We start from the raw sequence: 17,398 nt of genomic DNA on the forward strand, positions 1-17,398 counted from the left end.
TTCTAGTGGTATCTGAGTACCCTTTTCTCATCCTTCTGCACATTCCTGTCCTCAGAGCAGGAATCTTGTCCGTAGTTACTGTTCATTTATAAAGTTTTTTCTTAATCCATTAGTAATCTTAAGGTTTAAGTCTGGGGTGATATTTGAGTGCATGGCTGGACTGTGGCCACCCTTCTCTCTCGCAGGCAAAAGGGTAGAGGATTTATGGTGATACCTCACCTGTGCCCTTGCTCAAGAGCTACAACCAATTTGTGTCCCCATAAATCATCAATGCTCCAGTAGTGTTAGATTCCCTGTCGCCTGTCCCATTTCTCTACTACACCACATCAGCTAGCCTTACACCTCCCCCCCTAAACCCCAGCTTTCATCACACACTTGCCCAGTGCCCTCAGAGGAATTCAGAATGAGTCACGCAGGGTGCCTCTGGGGACTCCTACTGATGCAAACTTCCTCCTCCTCAAGGCAGCCTGTGGTTTGATGCCACAATGCAGCCGGTACTTGTTAGCTCAGGCCTTCGCTGTGGAGTTGACAGCAAAGCTTGGGCTCTGCTCCCCCAAATTGCCTCCTTTCTTCGCTGGATTCTGGTGCAGAAGGAGACACTCCCAGCTCATCCTCTTTGTAGTGTCAAACACAGGAGCTGCTGAGTGTCAGTCCACAGGCCATGAGGGTTTGTGTTTTTTTTGGAAGAAGGGGTTATCATTCATTCTTAAGGTGTATTCCAGTCCAGGCAGGAGACTGGCATCAGCACATTAAGTGAAGTGTTATTTGGATGTTTATATGTTAGATTAAAGTCCCCCAGTTCTTGAGACAGAATCAGAAGAGCTTTAGTAGCATCCATCATGACCTGCTTCCAGAGTCTGCGTTCAGAAATACAGAATGAGACTAACAGGGCTCATTTATGTTGTTTTGGTTTACTCTTTCCCCCCCACCCAGACAGGCCATTTTCTTTATAACATTATCTACCTTCTACCTCTTCACATGGAAAAGAAAAATGCTTTTCTGCTTGTAATTACACAGTGCCGCATTGTGGACCTTTCATCCCATTACAGTAAGTGGACAAACTACTGTAATTTACAAGAATGAAATAGGTGAGGAAATGGGAAAGTTTCTGGCACTCCCAGGCATAAATGCTAACCTGGCATGGGAGAACAATTCTGACAGAAAACAAGTTTTCTTGCTAGCAATGAGTGCTGGGGCAGTTGTGTTCTGATGGAGATGGAGTACCTGCTTCTCTTGAGGTGTTTCAGAAGTAGAAGAATCAGGGATTATTAGTGGAGGGCTGCAGACCCTTAACCTGTCTCTGCCCTCGCAGTTCAGCTGAGACATGCTTCAGCTCTTCCTTGCTCTCAGTTTCAAAATGTCTTCAGTCTGTCTATGTGCTGCCTTGTCATGGATCTGTTAGCAAGGTCAGCATGTGAATACATTGAGATTTTTTTCCTCCATCAGGAATTATTATTGTTCCCCACCTTTGAATACACACCTTTTACACTCCTCAGCACAGATTGATGCTCTTATCTGCCTGGCGTTTTTTGCTGATTTATAGTGTTTCCTTGTGGGAGGTTTGCCCTGAAGGCGTGATTGCAGGAGTAAGGTCTTTACCGGTGCATCAGCAAAAAAGTATTTGCACATCACCAGGGAAGAGCTACCAGTTGGGTGGTAGAGCTTTCTTATCCCTCACGTAGACTTGCTTGTAGGCTATGCACTAGAGGCTGAGTGGCTTGTGCTTATTTTCTTTTTCTTTGTATGAGGTGGTTACCAAATGTTGGGGGCCACAACCACCCAGTACAGATGTTGAGTTTCTCCCACTCCGTACAGAGGATGAGTTTAGAACCCTCAGAGGCTCAGGGTGTCTGAAGTTCCCCCAGCCCCCTCTGGGTGGTTTGGCAGCAATTAATTGCCGCCACCTGCTGACCAGGCACAGGATTTCTCTGGCCCGGGTACAGCTTGTGCGTGTCCTGAGGAGTCCCCACCATGCCCTCCCGAGCAAGAGGGTGATGGGGCAGTAGGTGGAGGTCAGGGTGCCTGCATAAAGCAGGAATACCTGGGGACAAATACAAGACTGGTCATTTAAAGGTGGCACATGCCTTAGAGTGAACATAACCATGGGTGAAGACTGAGCTGGCCTGGCTTTGGGCTGCTGTGAACTTGTAGGCTATCGAGCAGATCATGGATGAGATCAAGCCTGGTACAGGAAGTTTGAATGAGATATAACCTTGTATAACTATGATGTTAGGTGCAATCAAACTGCATGTCTTCGCTTTAATGTATCTCTCTATGGAAGGCATAAAAGTCCAGTATTCTCTTTTAGAATAAAGGAAAACAGAGAAGCAAGAAATTTTACCTAATCCTAAAGTCTAGAAATTTAAGTTTGCTCTTCTTTGATTTAGTGAAAAGACATGAAGAGTGTTTATCACTGTTGTTCAGAAACTATTTCACATTGTTACCTCTTTAACAAAGATGTCTTTTCACACTGGTGTTTTTGAACATTTGAATGCGAGGTGAGCCAGACAAACAAGTACATTAGACTGAAGGATGTAATATGCCTATTAGACAGCGTCACTGCACCAAAGCTTCCTTCCATGGCCAAATTGAAGGAAGCAGCAGCACTTGCTGTGATCCTCTTCCCTGGCTGCCCCAGCATTGCTGTGCCGGGGGCACTGGTGCAGGGTTACATGGCTGCCATGGTAGGAGCTGACTTCTGAAGCTCTTGGAAATCCTGACCTGCTTTCTGCCCTTTAATGAAGCATGTGTAGCATTTAACTTTTCTGGGGTCAGTCCAGGCTTTCAAGCAGCAGAGCCAGGGTAGGGACTCCTCAGTATCTTGCTTTGATCTGAGTTTGTTCTTACAGCTTGGGACCTGCTCGTAGGCCATCCCAATCTGCTGCCTCCTGCACAAAGGAGCTCCTGTATTGGGGCAGAACCCTACAAGTGCTCTAGGGACCCAAGGAATTTCATGTCTCCACAGAGACTATAATCTCATTTTCTCTCCTTTTCAAAACACTCTCATTTTCACAGGAATGCATGGGGTTTCCCCTAATTATCCTCTAGTGAGTCTCCATTTTTTTTGCATGTATCATTTTTTAATTTGTTTGTTTGTTTGTTTGGAGGCGGAGGAGAAGCCTCCAAGGAGAGATGAAATGCCATGCATGGCAGTTCTGCTTGGCTGCTGCGATGCCGTCCCTGTTCTGTCAGAGCAGGGGAAGGTTGCTATTACCATTTTATAACGCATGGCCTTAGGTTATTCTTGCTTTCCTAAGCAGTTTGAGTTGCTGCACAAATGTTACTCTAAACCCCCATTTCCACCCTCGTTGCTCGACCCGGTGCCTGAGTGACCAGTCCTGCTGATCCTTTATCTCTCTCCTTGCTCCCTAGGGCTCCGGGACCTCGAGCAGCTCCGCCGCCACCACCCCATCCGTGTCCACCCCTGTCACTGGCCACAAGCGGATGATCATCCCCAACCAGCCTCCCCTCACCGCCACCAAGAAGTCCACTGCCAAGGGTCCGGGGCAGCCAGCGCCCATCCGGTCACTCCCGTTGGCACCCTGAAGCCTCAGCCGGTGCCGGCCTCCTACGCCACGGCCTCCACGCCGAGCCGCCCGGCCTTCAACGTGCAGGTGAGGACGGCGCAGCCCAGCCCCACTACCAACCGCCCGGCCCGCAGCCCGGCCACTACGGCAGCCTGGGGCCTGGCCAGCCCTACGCCTCTGCGCCGTCCCGCCAGCCTGCTGCCCCTCAGTACGGAGCGCCGCAGCCCCACGGGCCCGACTACGGCTATGCCCCTCCGCCCGGCCGGCCCGCCGAGCCCGCCTATGGTTACGCGCCCCCGCAGGGCCGCTACCAGGACCCCTACTACGGGGGGTACGGCGGCAGGAATGGCTCCGAAGCGCCCTACATGCCGCAGAGCTCCTGGAAGGCTGAGCCGGCGTATCCTGCAAGTAATGCCATGGGTCAGGCTCCCCCTGGGCTCTACCAGCCACCGGGCACGAAAAAGACCTACATCACTGACCCGGTGATGGCCCCGCAGCCACCCACCCTGCAGCAGAAGGTAGGAGATGTGGGCATTTCTGGGAGAGCCACATGGCTGAACATGGCCTGGGACAGTCCCTGAAAGGTGGCAGGGGGTTAAATGGTGCTATCAGGGGTGTGGGGCAGGTCTCCCTACATATGACTTCTTAAAAGCTGGAAATAGGGAACTCTCCTCTGCTTTGAAAAGAGCCTCTGTGGGGGCTTAGAAAAACCGTCGGCCTCAAAGGGTGAGATGCTGTCAAATGTGAAGGCATGATGTCAGCCCGCAGGAGGGAGGGAGGCTTTGTCCCTGTGACATGCTGCTGCCCAAGGAGCTCCCTGGCCATGCCTTTGTAAGGCATCGCCTTTTCTTCTGGGCACTCCCAAGATGAAGTAAGAGGTTGAGTGTGAGCTGCTTCGTGTGCCTGTGGACATCCCTGGTTCAACAATTCATGCTCCCTGTCCTCAGGCAGATTGGAGGTACACGAGAGGCTGGTTTTGATTGTGGTTCAGAGTGATTGCAGAGGTTGTCCTCTGGTTTGTCGCTGTTCAAAGATCACTTATCACTGAAACCACATGGAAATGAGTCCCCACAGAGCTCGGCTCTGGTTTTCCTCTCCGGTGTTGGTACACTGGGTGGCCCCCATCCACTTCAACCAGTGCCTGGACCTCACAAAGTGAAGTCAATTTGAAATAGGAAGTTAAGGTGGGTCTGCCTGGTTTCTCTACCCAAGCTAATCTTGGCTGGCTTTTGCCAATTCTGCTGGTGGCCATCTCTAATGTGGCTCTGGGAGGACAGAGGTGTTTTAGTTTTGTGGGGCCTGCATTGTATATGACGAGCTAAGGTTCCACCAAGGGTGAGGCAGGGAGGCAATGATGCCATTGCTGCCCAGGCCCATCCTGGCACGTCTGAGCACATCCGTGCTCTTGAGTTTTTGGGTGCTCACAGGGAAAGGGGAAGAAGTTTCTGATACATAACAGAAAGCCTGTCCCTTTGTCATTTCCTTCTCTAACAGCACACAGATGGTCTTCCCTGAATTCTGGGTTTCCTGACAGTGGGAACTTTGGAAGACAAAGATGCTTCTTGAGGCAGTTTAGAGAGGGCAAGAAATTACAGAAGTCCTTGAAATATTATCTGCCAGCAGCTAAGAAACTGCTTTTTCTCTTTTCTTCCCCTTCCTTAACAAGAAGCTTTGAAGCAGGGCACGGAGCAATAAACTCTCAGCTCTGCAGGTACTTGGAATAGCTTAGACTGGAAAGTAGTGAAAGACACAAAATTTGCACATAGCCTTAACTGATGTAAATTGTTGTGGTTCCAGTGGAGTCACTGAGGAAATGCTGAGGTACAGCAGATCCATATTTAGACTTTTATAGATACAAGTAGGCATATATATAAAAAATTTAAAAACTGTAGTTCAGTCAGCATCTCTATGGAAACGCAAATCATCTCAAACCACAAACAGCACAAGCCTGTTAGTCTCATTTGCATTACAAAGCTGGAGGAACAATTTAATTTAGCTCAAGTTTGGGGTTTCATGTATGCCTATATATATTTATATATACATGTTCGTGTGTGTGCACATGGCATTTGCAAATACACATGCAGAAATACTTCATAAATATCTCTATAAAAAATAATTTCACTTCTTCTGCAGAACAGACTATCATCTGCTTGATGGTAGATCCCTCCAGAAACTTGCTCTCTCTTCCAGCCTGCTAAATATCTCTTTTCTCACCTATTTCACTTTTGAGCTTACAAATTTTTTGTAACATATTGGTGTCAGGATTTGCCTTTAAAGCAGTGTTGTCCAGCCTTACCATGTGCTGTTCTCGTTCTCTTCCTTTGCAGAATAACTCATTCATAAAATCAACTTTGGGAATTTTTTTATTTAAAATAAAAAAAAAAAAAAAGACCGTGTTATAGCCAGATGTCTGTTAGGGAGAACTGTCACTGTAATTTGACTTGGCTATCGTGTGAATTTTAACATCTTTTCCTACACACACACACACGCTTTTGCATTTTGTTGTGTTTTGCCTTTTCAAGGTTGGTTTGAAACCTTTCAGTTAAGGAAACAGAAAGGGTAAGAAGCATTAATACGTATCACATAAAATGTAAGATGACCTTTAGGAATTTTTCTTCTTGCAAGGGGATGATTTTAAAATATCAAACAATTTCTAAATGTATTTAGAAAAGTGCATTCTTAATCTTGAACACAGTTTGTGTGCAAATTATTAAGGATGTTGTAGCAAATCCATCTCCGATTAAAAGTTCATGGTCCTTAATTCTAACATATACCATGATCCATCACTGTGAGAGGTAAAGTTTTTCATTAAATTTGTTTCATGTTTTTAAAGGGTAAAAAAAAAAGGTTTATATTTGGCATTCTGGCTAGGAGGAGGTTCATGACACTGTGGCTCTGTGTTTTTAGTTGTGTACTAATCATGTTGAAGTCGCTGCTGATCCAAAATAAATCTGGATTGGTATGGGAACAGCAAATAATCTGTACTGGTTCTTAAAGCCTGCTGAATACAATGAGTTTTACTCACCCACAATTCCACATTGCATTCTGTCCTTGGGCCACTTATGGAGTGAGAGTCATGCATGTGAAGGCTCTAGGCATTTTAGTCTTTTGCAGTACGCTGTCTAGCATTAGTGCCCAAGTCCCAGTTAGGAAATGATCTGGTGGAATGCATGTCCTCATTTAAACCTTCATGTGCTTCAACAGCCAAAAAACCTCAGGATGGTGGGTGGTGGGGACTTCTGTAGGAGTAGCAGCAGAGTTCTCATGAGACCATCACAGAAGCATATGACACAGTTGGCTCCTCTCATGCTCGTGCTGTGCCCGCTCAGAGCAAGTCAAAATCTGAAGCCTCTCTCTTAACTTCTCCTCTCCCAAGGGGCAGAGGGCACAAGACCAGGGTGGCTCATTAGGTACCCTCGTTTCTGGCACCAAGATGTCCACTGTAGACATATGACAAAGCCAGTTTCTGACAGGGAGTATTCCCAGAACTTTTCCCTGTGGCCAAAGCAGGGTCGATAAACTCCCACCACTGACCAGCTCTGCTATCACTAAATGTTTCTGTGCTGGACTGGTTAAGACGCTGAAAACCCTTGTTGAGTTCTCGTATCTTCAGATTGGTCTAGGTCCTTTCACTGTTTTGGTCATGTTTGAGCATTTTTGAGACACTATCACATCTCCCAAGTGGATTTGTGGACCTTTCAGGTACCTCATGTACCTCCTGGTGTATTTGAGGGGTGGCTCTGGGAGGTTTGTTCTTCCTAGATCTCAGATCCCAGCTATTCTCCTAATTCTACTCACAGGCTTTGGGAGCCACATTCCTTCCTGAAGGGATCTGCATGTTTTCAACATCCCGGCTGGGTACCACTGAAGCCATTTGAGACAGCTTTGTGGCTCTGGTCCAGAATGGTGGAAATCTTAACAAAAACATTGATCTCTTGAGAGCGATTTACCAGTTTGGTGAGGACAGCAGTGTCTTGCAGCTCTGATTTAGTACAGCATCCAAATCCATGTTCCTTTGCTGCAGATTTGCTGGAAGAAGAAAGGGAGCAATGTCTGTTCTCTCAGACACAGCACAGGTGCCTGAGTTCCTTAACCTGGTCAGCCCACACTAGCCATGGGTCCCAGTATCCCCATTCACACCTATAGAGGCATCAGTGCATATGGAGCATGGCCTCCTCTTCAGATAGCCCTTCAGTTTCGCAGCCTTTCCAGGTGAGCACCATGAAAAGTCGGGAAACAACTGTAAATTAGGAGAATTTCGTGAGGCAGCTCATGCTTGTGGCGTGGTTTAGATGGTGGTGGCCGCTCGTGACTAGCGGACTTCAGCCACCGCGTGGTTTCCGCACTGCTGGAGGTGGTTTCTTTGGTTTCTTTGCTGCCTGCTGCACCTAGTCCTGACACGGTCTCATGCAGCTTGCAGTGCCCAAAAGGGACTGTGATGGCTCTCTGTTTTCTCGTTTTACTCAGCTTTTGTCAGTTTTTCCACTGATTTAATACCTGTGATGGAGACATTCTCTTGGAATTTTCATCTTTGCCTCAGAAACATATGCTCACCAGTGCCCTTCGCTATGACTGATGCACTTCTCTTGTACTGGTTTAATAAAATTCGTAGTCTGCCATCACTCACATAAAGGAGATACCTCCGGCACTTGCGTTTGAACTGAGACTAATTCTCTTGCTGTTTGCCATTAATTTAGCAACTAGAAATTTTTCCTTCTCTGAAGATGAATAAAATCAGTCTGCCAGATTCCCTCCTGCTGTCACAGGGATATATTCCTTCTTAGTGTTGCTTTTGACTTGTGGTGAAAGGCAGGCAGCTTGCTTTGCACTGCTTGCCTCCCCCAAAGTGTCTTCTCACCCAGAATTTTATGTCTTCACCCAAGTGTCTTCTTCACGAAAGTCACGTATCGAAAATTTTCAATGGATGGAACTTGGAGACAGTGTAAAATGATGATTGAAGTTGGTTTTCTGTCAGTGTGGGACAGTGGCTTCCCACAGTTTTAATATGCTAAAACAAAGCAAAACACAGTAAAATTAAAAAGGGTTATTTTAAATATTCTACTTTGGCATTTAATGAATTTAAAAAGACTGAAAGCTAATGTAAAATGAAATAGAAGGTGAAATTCTGAAATTCAGAGTTGAATCTGCGAGTTCAGTGTGACATTTCAAAATTTCCAGATGAATATGCAGTTCCTTTCTACCCTGAGAATAGCAACAAATGTCAAAATGTTGACATTCTTCACAAAACAGTAATTCAGAGTTCTAACCAGCACTAGCTGTATATCAGCTGCTGACTCTGTCATTGCTTCTGGGTGGATTAAATTAAATACTGTTGCTTCTCTTAAAATGAGGAGGAGGGGAAAGAAGGCAGTGGTGTCTTAACAATAAGATGAGAAGCTCAGAGTTAGGACTTGTACTGCTGTGGCATTGAGAATGATGTTTTCCTCTTCAAGTTATTATAAATCTCTGCATGAAAATCTTTGTGGGTTTTTTCAGGTGAATAGGTGCTGGCAAGAGATGCAAAGAAGTGTTTTCAGAATGGTGTCCTTATCCTGAGTGCAGGAATCTGACACGGTCTGGTTTATACCCTAAACTTTTGAAAGAGGCCAATTCTTGGCTTGAAATGTGTTTAACGTTTTCATTTGAGAACTTAACTCTTTGTTCTTTGTATTATATTTTTATTATTTAAGCACTCCATATACTAGCAGGAACCAGCTGATGACAGAGCAATTAATCAGTTTTTTCTCTTAGGAGTCATATATTTGAATTGTTTTCTTGAAATAATGAAACAAAGAGTTGCCAAACAATTACCTTGAAGTTAAAGATAACAGGGAGCCTGCAGTTACAGGAGCAAGTCAGGTCAGCATATACTGAAAAAGCAACTTAAATTTACAGCTTCAGGATGCAGCTTTTGCAGTTTTAGCCTTTAGTCAGCCACAATGGGTTAGAAATATAAGAGGAATAATTGAGAAAGAGGCTTTTGGCATAATACCTGGATGTTCTTTCTTGCTCCTTCTTAAAATAAGCTGAGGACAATGCCTCCACACATGATAAGGCATGGGGCAACCTTGAAGTTAATCAAGGGCTCTGTTTGTGTGCTGGTTAACTCTTGACAACCAAGTGTCTACCTTGAGAGATACTGCCAGACCGTGTTACAGGCTAACACAAGAATTTTGGGTCTGAGATCAAGAGATGCTTGGGTGTATACTTACATAGCATCAGAAGGGGAGGCTGGCTGGTTTCCAGGCAGTTGGGGCTTGCCTGAGCCCTGGGGCTGCCTGAGCTCAGGTCTCTACGGGGCAGCCTGGTCTGTAGCATGATGAGACAAGAATGCTTGGCCTTGCTACTGCTTTACAGCTTTCAGTACAGAAAGCAGCACCCATAAAAGTGAGTGCCACTTAATTAATTTGCAGGCAGGCTGTGGCTGTTCTGTGTGATGGTGCTGCTGATTACTGGAGGAGCTGATTCCTTCCATTTTAAAATACACTCGAGTCCAACCACATTGTAACTCTTTCAAAGCCAAAGCACCAGAGCGTGTGAGGAAGCTGTTCTTCTGTCAGATAACCTCTGTGTCATTGTCAAGTTTATTGCAACGTAGGCAGAACTTGAATGGGTAGAGAAACTTGTCCAAGGTTAGGCACAAATTGATTAGGAGAGTTGGGCAGAAAAAGGAGATGAGGAGCATCCTGGTGTCATTGGATGGCTCCTCTGTTTGAGGTGAGAAGGTCTCTGGCTGCCTCAGTTGGATGTGAAACGCTTATGACTTGATGGTAATGCCAGTGGTAAGTCACTATGCTCGCAACACAGTGACAGCATAGCTTTGGGTGATGTCTTATTTTGGCCATGTCATTTGGAGTGGATCTTTCTATATTTGGGTGATTTTCCCACTGACCTCTGTGAAGCATATTTGTGGTCTTAATCCAGTTTTTAATGGCGCATGTACAGATAAAATAGTAATGATTGGTTACTGAAGCACCACTTTGTGTAGGGGCTGTGCACAGCTTAAAAGATGGTTCATTTTTCCATGGATAGGCATGGTTGTACACAGATAGGCTCTTGAGCCTAGTAGAATGAGCAGGCAAGTTAGAAAACTATCATGGTGCACAATGAGCAGTGCCAGCCATATAGAGTCCCACCAAAAATAGATATTCAGTTGTAAAGATTGCAACATAGTCTGTAATGACTGCTGGTATAATATTTGTTTCATCCAAGAGTAATGGTATGAAGTAGTTGCTAATATACGGTTACATTTACTGATCATAAATGTTCTTGTGTTAAACTAATTTTGGCCTCCACATAATGGGCTTCCTGTTAAGATTTACCTCTGAATAACTATAAAGAAACATAATATAGTAAATTTAATAGCAGCCTTTGGGGGGAAAAAAAAGTTAAAAAAAAAGAGAGAGGTTTCCTATCACAGGCTGAAAGAACTCCTGCAAGGCAAACAGAATCTGCAATTACACTGACAGTTTTTTTCCTAAATGAAAATAATAGTGAATTATAAAGCTGTAAAATTGTTTTCACAACAATATTTTGTTTTTATAACTCATACTATTTCACTTAGTAGCTGCCTGGCTCCAGAGCAAGTTACATAACATGATATTATGAGTATGATGCCTCAACTTTTTGTCTAGGGAATTAATTTAAGGGCTCTAAACTTTCCAGTCACATTTTCTTCTTTGTTCCAGACGCAGTGTATTCCCTCTGCTGGAAAAAATATCAGATGAACTACGTCTTGCTTGTAGCAGAGTAATATTTGTATGCCTCTTTATCCACACTAACAGGGCAGTGACTTAGTTTCACATGGCTCCTCAAAATAGTCCAGGTTGAAATGGGCCATCTAAAGTCAGCTACACAAAACAAATTAGAAGAGTGGAGCTGCTACGTGTTAGCTGATCAATGTAGCATTAGCAAGGATTTTCCACAGTGTGGTTTAGCACCAGCACAGACAGATGAATTTCTTACTGTCAGTATCACTCATCCTCCCAATTAAATATTTTTCTCAACAAAGAAAATTTTCTCAAATGAAATGGCTGTAACCTAACCTCACTTATTAGGATTAGTTTAGTCATCAGTAAAATGGAACCACACCTGAGCTATAGCACAGCAGATTAGCTATCATAATTTTCATCATGTTATTGCCTAGTTAGACTCTACCAACACCTGAAGGATGTATTTTTCAGGGGTTTCCTCCAGCTTTATGAGAGCTGGTTGTTCATTAAATGAATCCCCTTCTTTTCTGTTGTTGCTTCAATAGAGCTTAAAGTGCAAACTCACGCCTTTTCCATGGAGAAAAATGGCCTAAGTGGACAAGGAAGCTCCTGCTGTGTATATGCCACTGGTGGATTCTTTCTAGGCTGTCACCAGGAAGTCTGGTGGGTTTTATTTTGCAGTCCAAGTCAGCCAACAGAAGTCTCCATGAGGAAGTGCCCTGCAACATTTGTATTCTTGTAAACCTCAATTTCATGTGTATCTTGCAGACTTAAAATTTCAGGTCACAATTGTGTTTTCCTGATCTGATGATCAGCATCAGAAAGGTGCTCTGCATCTCATCTTCTCCAGCTTGTGTTATAAGGCTACTTTTCTGTTCCTTGCTGCATCAAAATCCTTTCCCTCGCCTATTATACAACACTTGCTTGTGACCTCTCTTTCCACAGGCTGCATCCCAAAAAGATGCTTTAGAAACACATCAATTCTTGCATGACCTCATTTGAATACATCAGTTAAAACTTTCTCCTGAACCTATTTTCTCAACTGCGTTTCCCCTCATCTAGATTTTTCACAACTTCTACATGTTTTTACATCATTTTCCCTGGGGCTTTTTGTCCTCCAAGGCTTAGGCTTAAAATTAGGCCTTTTGCTGCTGTAGAATTTCCAGATCACTGAGCAAGTGGTGGATGAGCCTTTCTAGTAGAATTTTCATTACAGAGAAACCATGCAGTTGTACTGCAGGCAAACATGGCCCTGTAGGTACCAGAGGGTGTTGGGAGTGCACGTGCTTGTGTTTGTTTCTTCGTGAGGTTGCTCACCAGTAAATGTGTCCGAATGTAGTTTTCAAATCTGAGTTCAGCTTCCCTCCCACCTTTCTGTACCATTTCACCATCAGGTCACCTTCTACTGAATGAATACAGAACAGGAATTAAAACCATATGTGTAATTAAAAGAAATTCAGCATAAATTTAAACAGCATGAAGATAAGAAAGGTAGAAGGATAAAGACAACTGGAAGCTCGGTTCTGTGTGACCTGCTTTTGAATAAACAACATTATATTCCACAGTCAATTATCCAAAAAGTACAATGTGTTCTGTTGCCAAAAAAAGGTTGTCAGATAGAAGTGGTTAGTCAAAAGGACACATGCACTGGAGTGAACATTAGTCTATTGTACCCAGTATAATATTATACAAACAGAGCTGGCTTGTTACTGGCTTTTTTATTTTTTTTTTTTTAATTTTTGACCACAGATGTGATTATGCAGCTTTTTAATATTACTTCATGAACATCTAATTGCAGGCTTCAGCAAGAGGTGCAGACATTGCTAGGGAAATCAAATAAGGTATGCTCTGTGCAGCCCAATAATAAGGCTTCCAATACAAAAGTGGAAAAACAAGTCATTAGTTACAACCATCGAACGGAAGAGGTCTAATGGGAGCCACAGGATAAACATTCCATTTTATTATGTCTTCGTTATATGTTTTGCAAGAATCTGTGGTTATAAATTAAAATTGCTTTTTGCAGCAGTGGCTGTAAAAAGTTCAAAATCTGTGAATGTACCTATTATTTTTATTTATATCACAGCAGGCTGCTAGCAAAATTAACTTTTTTCCCCCTCCTGTTTGTTAGTTAAAAGATGGAAAATGCATACAAATGCATATCTACAGGCAGCGCTCAAAATTGCCCCCCGCCCTTTTTTTTTTTAAATTGAGATGGCATCAGTTTAAAGTAGGAGACAAAGGAGGGGAGGAAACCCAAACATCTCAGATAAAATTAACTTCCTCACCATTACACAAGTTGGTAGGGTCTGGTGTTTGTTTAGAAATTTAGATTAATGCTAGCGAAAACATCCGGACTGTACTTTAACAGATGAGACCAGGGCTTTGCTTGAGACCATGTCGCTGACAAAGCAGAAGAGTTTCCAGGGCTCTTCTCCAATTGAGCTGGCAGTCTTGGAGACCCTCATTACCAGCAAAAAAAGCAGTATTAGAACAGGATTTTCCCATGCTGTCTTCTGTCTTCTGAGCTGCTGTGTGAGGGGATGTGTTCAACCTCTGACTCTGCCCCAGACTTTCTCTTGAACCTTCCAGCAAAACAGTTAATTTGTTTGTTTCTTAATTCAGCATTTGGAGGCCACTGCCCCAAGGTAACAGCCAGAGCAAGAGGTTTGTGGAATGGAAGTTTGTGGTGGCTGGAAACATCTGTTTCTCCTTTTAGAAAGGATACAAAGACATGCAGTCCTAAACCTTCATCACCCTCATCAACCCTTCTGCTTCCATTTAGGAGTTAATTGTTAACTGAGGCACCATAGGCAGCTTCTCCTCTGGAGGAGAGAGGCTATCCTGGACAGGAGATCTGTGGCTTTCACCATGCAAATCCCAACCATCAGCAAATTAGTTCTGATCCGTACTTCCCCTGATCTAGGAAACCCTGTTGTCAGAAGCTTAAATTCATTATGTGGGGCCCGCACGTCCAAGGGAGAAAAAACCAATTCTATGCAAATTAGAGAAGGCAAAAAACCCACTGCCCTAGAGACTTTTTTACCCTTTCACATTAGCATTCTCCATGGGCCATTGAGGAAGCAAGCCAAGGTGGTCTCACTTGTGCTGGGAATTCCTGCTGTAGGCAGGTTTGAGGTTCATAGGCATCTTTCTACATGGACTGGTCAGAAAGAGCCCCCAGGTAGGGACTATAGCACATCTCTAGGATGGATCAGATCAAAAAATGATACCTGTTTCTGAGTCTCCACAATGTTGCTGTTGCTGCTCCCTGGTTATCATCATTATAATTCTGCTAGTGTTGCTTAATAATTGTTCTAAATACTAGATAATGACAAGAATTCAATACCATGGAACCTAATTGTTTTTCTGTCATTGGGAATTTAAACAAACCTCATGTTTAATGTTGAGGAACCTGTTTTAAAGTAAAAACCAGAATTTTTCAACACAAACTGGGTTCCTGCAAGCCTTGCCTCCCACTGTGCTGCCAGTTGCTGAGAAATTATTTTATTTCCCAATTTAGATGTTGGACAGTGACTCAATGTGCCCTGGAAATACTATCGTTCTAGCAATTTTCTCATGTGGTAGCTCAGCTTAATGTTGGAGAAATGGGTAGTTATGAGTCCAGACACTACAACGTTGGACTTGGATTCTAAAAATAAATGTTTGGTTAACTTTTAGTCGTCAACAATTTTCTACTGCCACACGTTAGAAAATGGAATAAGTGGCCTCATGCAATTCCAGGCACACTCTGTGGTCAACAGAAGTATCTGCAGAAGATTAAATATGGTGGTAATACAGATAAATGCAGTGGCTGTTCTCACCGTATGGTGTGTGCACTCTGATGTTTAGAACCTTGGGAGCAGAAGAGTTAACTGTTTGGTAAAAAGAACAAGTGAGCAAGTGTGGGTCTAGATAGACCTTACTAGCATGCCTGATTTCTCAAATGTCTCCTTTATGGCTTTAGACTTGGTGGTTTAACCTTTTTCCTTCTTAGTTTCCTCTCTGAAACAGGTATAATGTTTTACCTCTGTATCACAGTAGGGGTTTCAAGACTTGATTGTCTGCAAATTAGTTTTAAAGTCTAAAAATGCAAAGTAGTGTTCCTATTTTCTGTGTGAAAGGCAATGAAAATCATGTGCAGAGCCTCTCACAGCAGGCACAGTGGTTATTTGAAATGAAGGCTATTTCTGCACCTTTGTATGGAAATGAAAGAAAGATCTCTCTTAAACCTGTGGTTATTAAAACCAGTTAACTTTTAGCATTTATGTAGTGTTTTATATTGTCAGAGCTCTCTTACGAATCTCAACTAAATTCTTCACAAAGCCTCTGAAAAGTTTATGGCAATATCCTGCTATTATGGTCATTTCCCCAAACTCAGAGAGGGAGAAAGTAACTCAGCCAGGCTCACATGGGTAGCAGCCTCGTGGCTTTCTCCTGCCTTGGTGACAGACAGAAAGCAAGGACCTGTGCGAGGCAGATAAAAAGGCTGAATGAGCTATTTAATCAAGTCATATGGTTTTTCTGAATAAGTCAACATTAGGAGAGTAAAGTATATACATTCCTCGAGGAGCAGTGCAGAGCTGTGACCTTGTCTGGGTCTAAGGGCTTTGGTAGGATTTAGGATGAATGTGGCCCACTCTCCCATGTGCTGAGTGTGTGCTTAGAGCAGAAATAGGCAGTGTCTCACCATGGCTTAAGTCCCTGTTTTATTTTGTTGCCAAGCACGGGGAAAGGCCAGTGAGATCAGGCATGACTACTGACATCCTCAGCTTTCCTGTTACTGAAGCATCTGCATGTTTTATGGGCAACCAGATGCAAATAATGTAGGAAATGAGGAAGGGGATAAATGTTGTTGCCCAGTGTTCAGGATTGTTCAACTGGTTTCCTTTGGTCTTCAGTCTGGGATGGTTCAGACATTTGGTGGCCACGTTATGCCCCATTTGGTTTTAGAAGGCTTTAAAACAAATTCATTTATGGAAGGAGCTGTGTTGCAGCTGGAGTCAGGCTATCTCTGTACAGTAATTCCAGCTGTTGCTGGAATGAGATGAGAAACCAGGAATGAAAACAAGCAGACATCCAAAAATGCCACAGCAGATACGACGCCACATATATGAAGCACATATACAGAATTTGTATAAAGTAACATTTTAGCAGTGAGTTTGATGTATCCTATGAAGGCTCTTGAGTTGTAATGTACAGGTTATAATTTTGTGGTATGTATATTGGACCAGAGTGAGGTCACTGCAGCAGTATTGACTTTGGAGCAACTCTGTTGATTTAGTAACAGCTAGGAGTATAGAGCAGAGGTTAACATAGTATTGTCATCTGAGGTTCTCAAGCAACAGCTAGGAGACTGAGTAAATAATTGAGTAGCCTTTTCTATTCTCTTATTTCCTGCCCGCCTAAAACAATTACACATTGAACCTGCTTCTGGTACAACAGTGACTTTATGGTTAGCCCTAGGGGAATCAACACCTTATCCCTGCTGGTTACCAGCCTTAACATTTTTCAGTACTTTCTTTCATGAGACATTGTTTCTAAGCAAACAGAGATTTTACTTCCCATATAAGAAGATATCTGTGTGTGCGTTCTTGTAAAGAAGAAGGAAGAGGAGTGCTGTAACAGAGCAGCTCAAGTAAATGACACCCTGTGGTGGAAACCCATCCATTTCTGGGGGGGGTTGGTATAGCATTCAGAGTGGGCTGTGAGTGATTGGGGCTGTTTCTAAACAGACACCACCAGTGATGTGAGACGCATCACAAAGGATTGTTGGCAGTTTAGGTAAAGAGCAAAAGTAGGTATCAGAAGGGTTGTGACCAAGCATCCTCACAGATATGAAGCAGAAATAATGTTGAAAACTTGGGCCATTTTGCAGATACACAGTTTCCTCCTAAGCTTTCTTTCCAAGCCCCCTACTTCTGATTTTTTCCAGAAGGATTTCTCTGAATCTCACATCCTATTTTTCTTGGAGAAAAGTTTTTTCCTGCTTCTCTTATGCTCCACACGAGAGGCAGCTGTTCACTCCTCCTCAGTGATTAATATATACAAGGATCAGTATACGGGGTCCAGAGCATTGTGATGACAGTGAGCAAGGCAGCTACACTGAGCTTTTGCTGATGAGAGCTTGTTACTCATGGTTTTGTATCAGCTCATATCTGC

The 17,398-nt window shown here is 43.6% G+C and overlaps 1 protein-coding gene across 1 annotated transcript in view; it reads left to right on the plus strand.

Moving 5' to 3' along the window:
* Nucleotides 1-17,398, plus strand: part of LOC104687932 (LIM domain containing preferred translocation partner in lipoma) — a 334,159-nt gene that overhangs the window by 200,920 nt on the left and 115,841 nt on the right. The window contains 3 exon segments of the mRNA XM_039556675.1: nt 3,373-3,528; nt 3,531-3,630; nt 3,633-4,045. Coding sequence (XP_039412609.1) covers nt 3,373-3,528; nt 3,531-3,630; nt 3,633-4,045 — 669 coding nt within the window.

Source organism: Corvus cornix, chromosome 9 (assembly GCF_000738735.6).
Source record: "Corvus cornix cornix isolate S_Up_H32 chromosome 9, ASM73873v5, whole genome shotgun sequence".
In the NCBI taxonomy this organism is placed as follows: domain Eukaryota; kingdom Metazoa; phylum Chordata; class Aves; order Passeriformes; family Corvidae; genus Corvus; species Corvus cornix.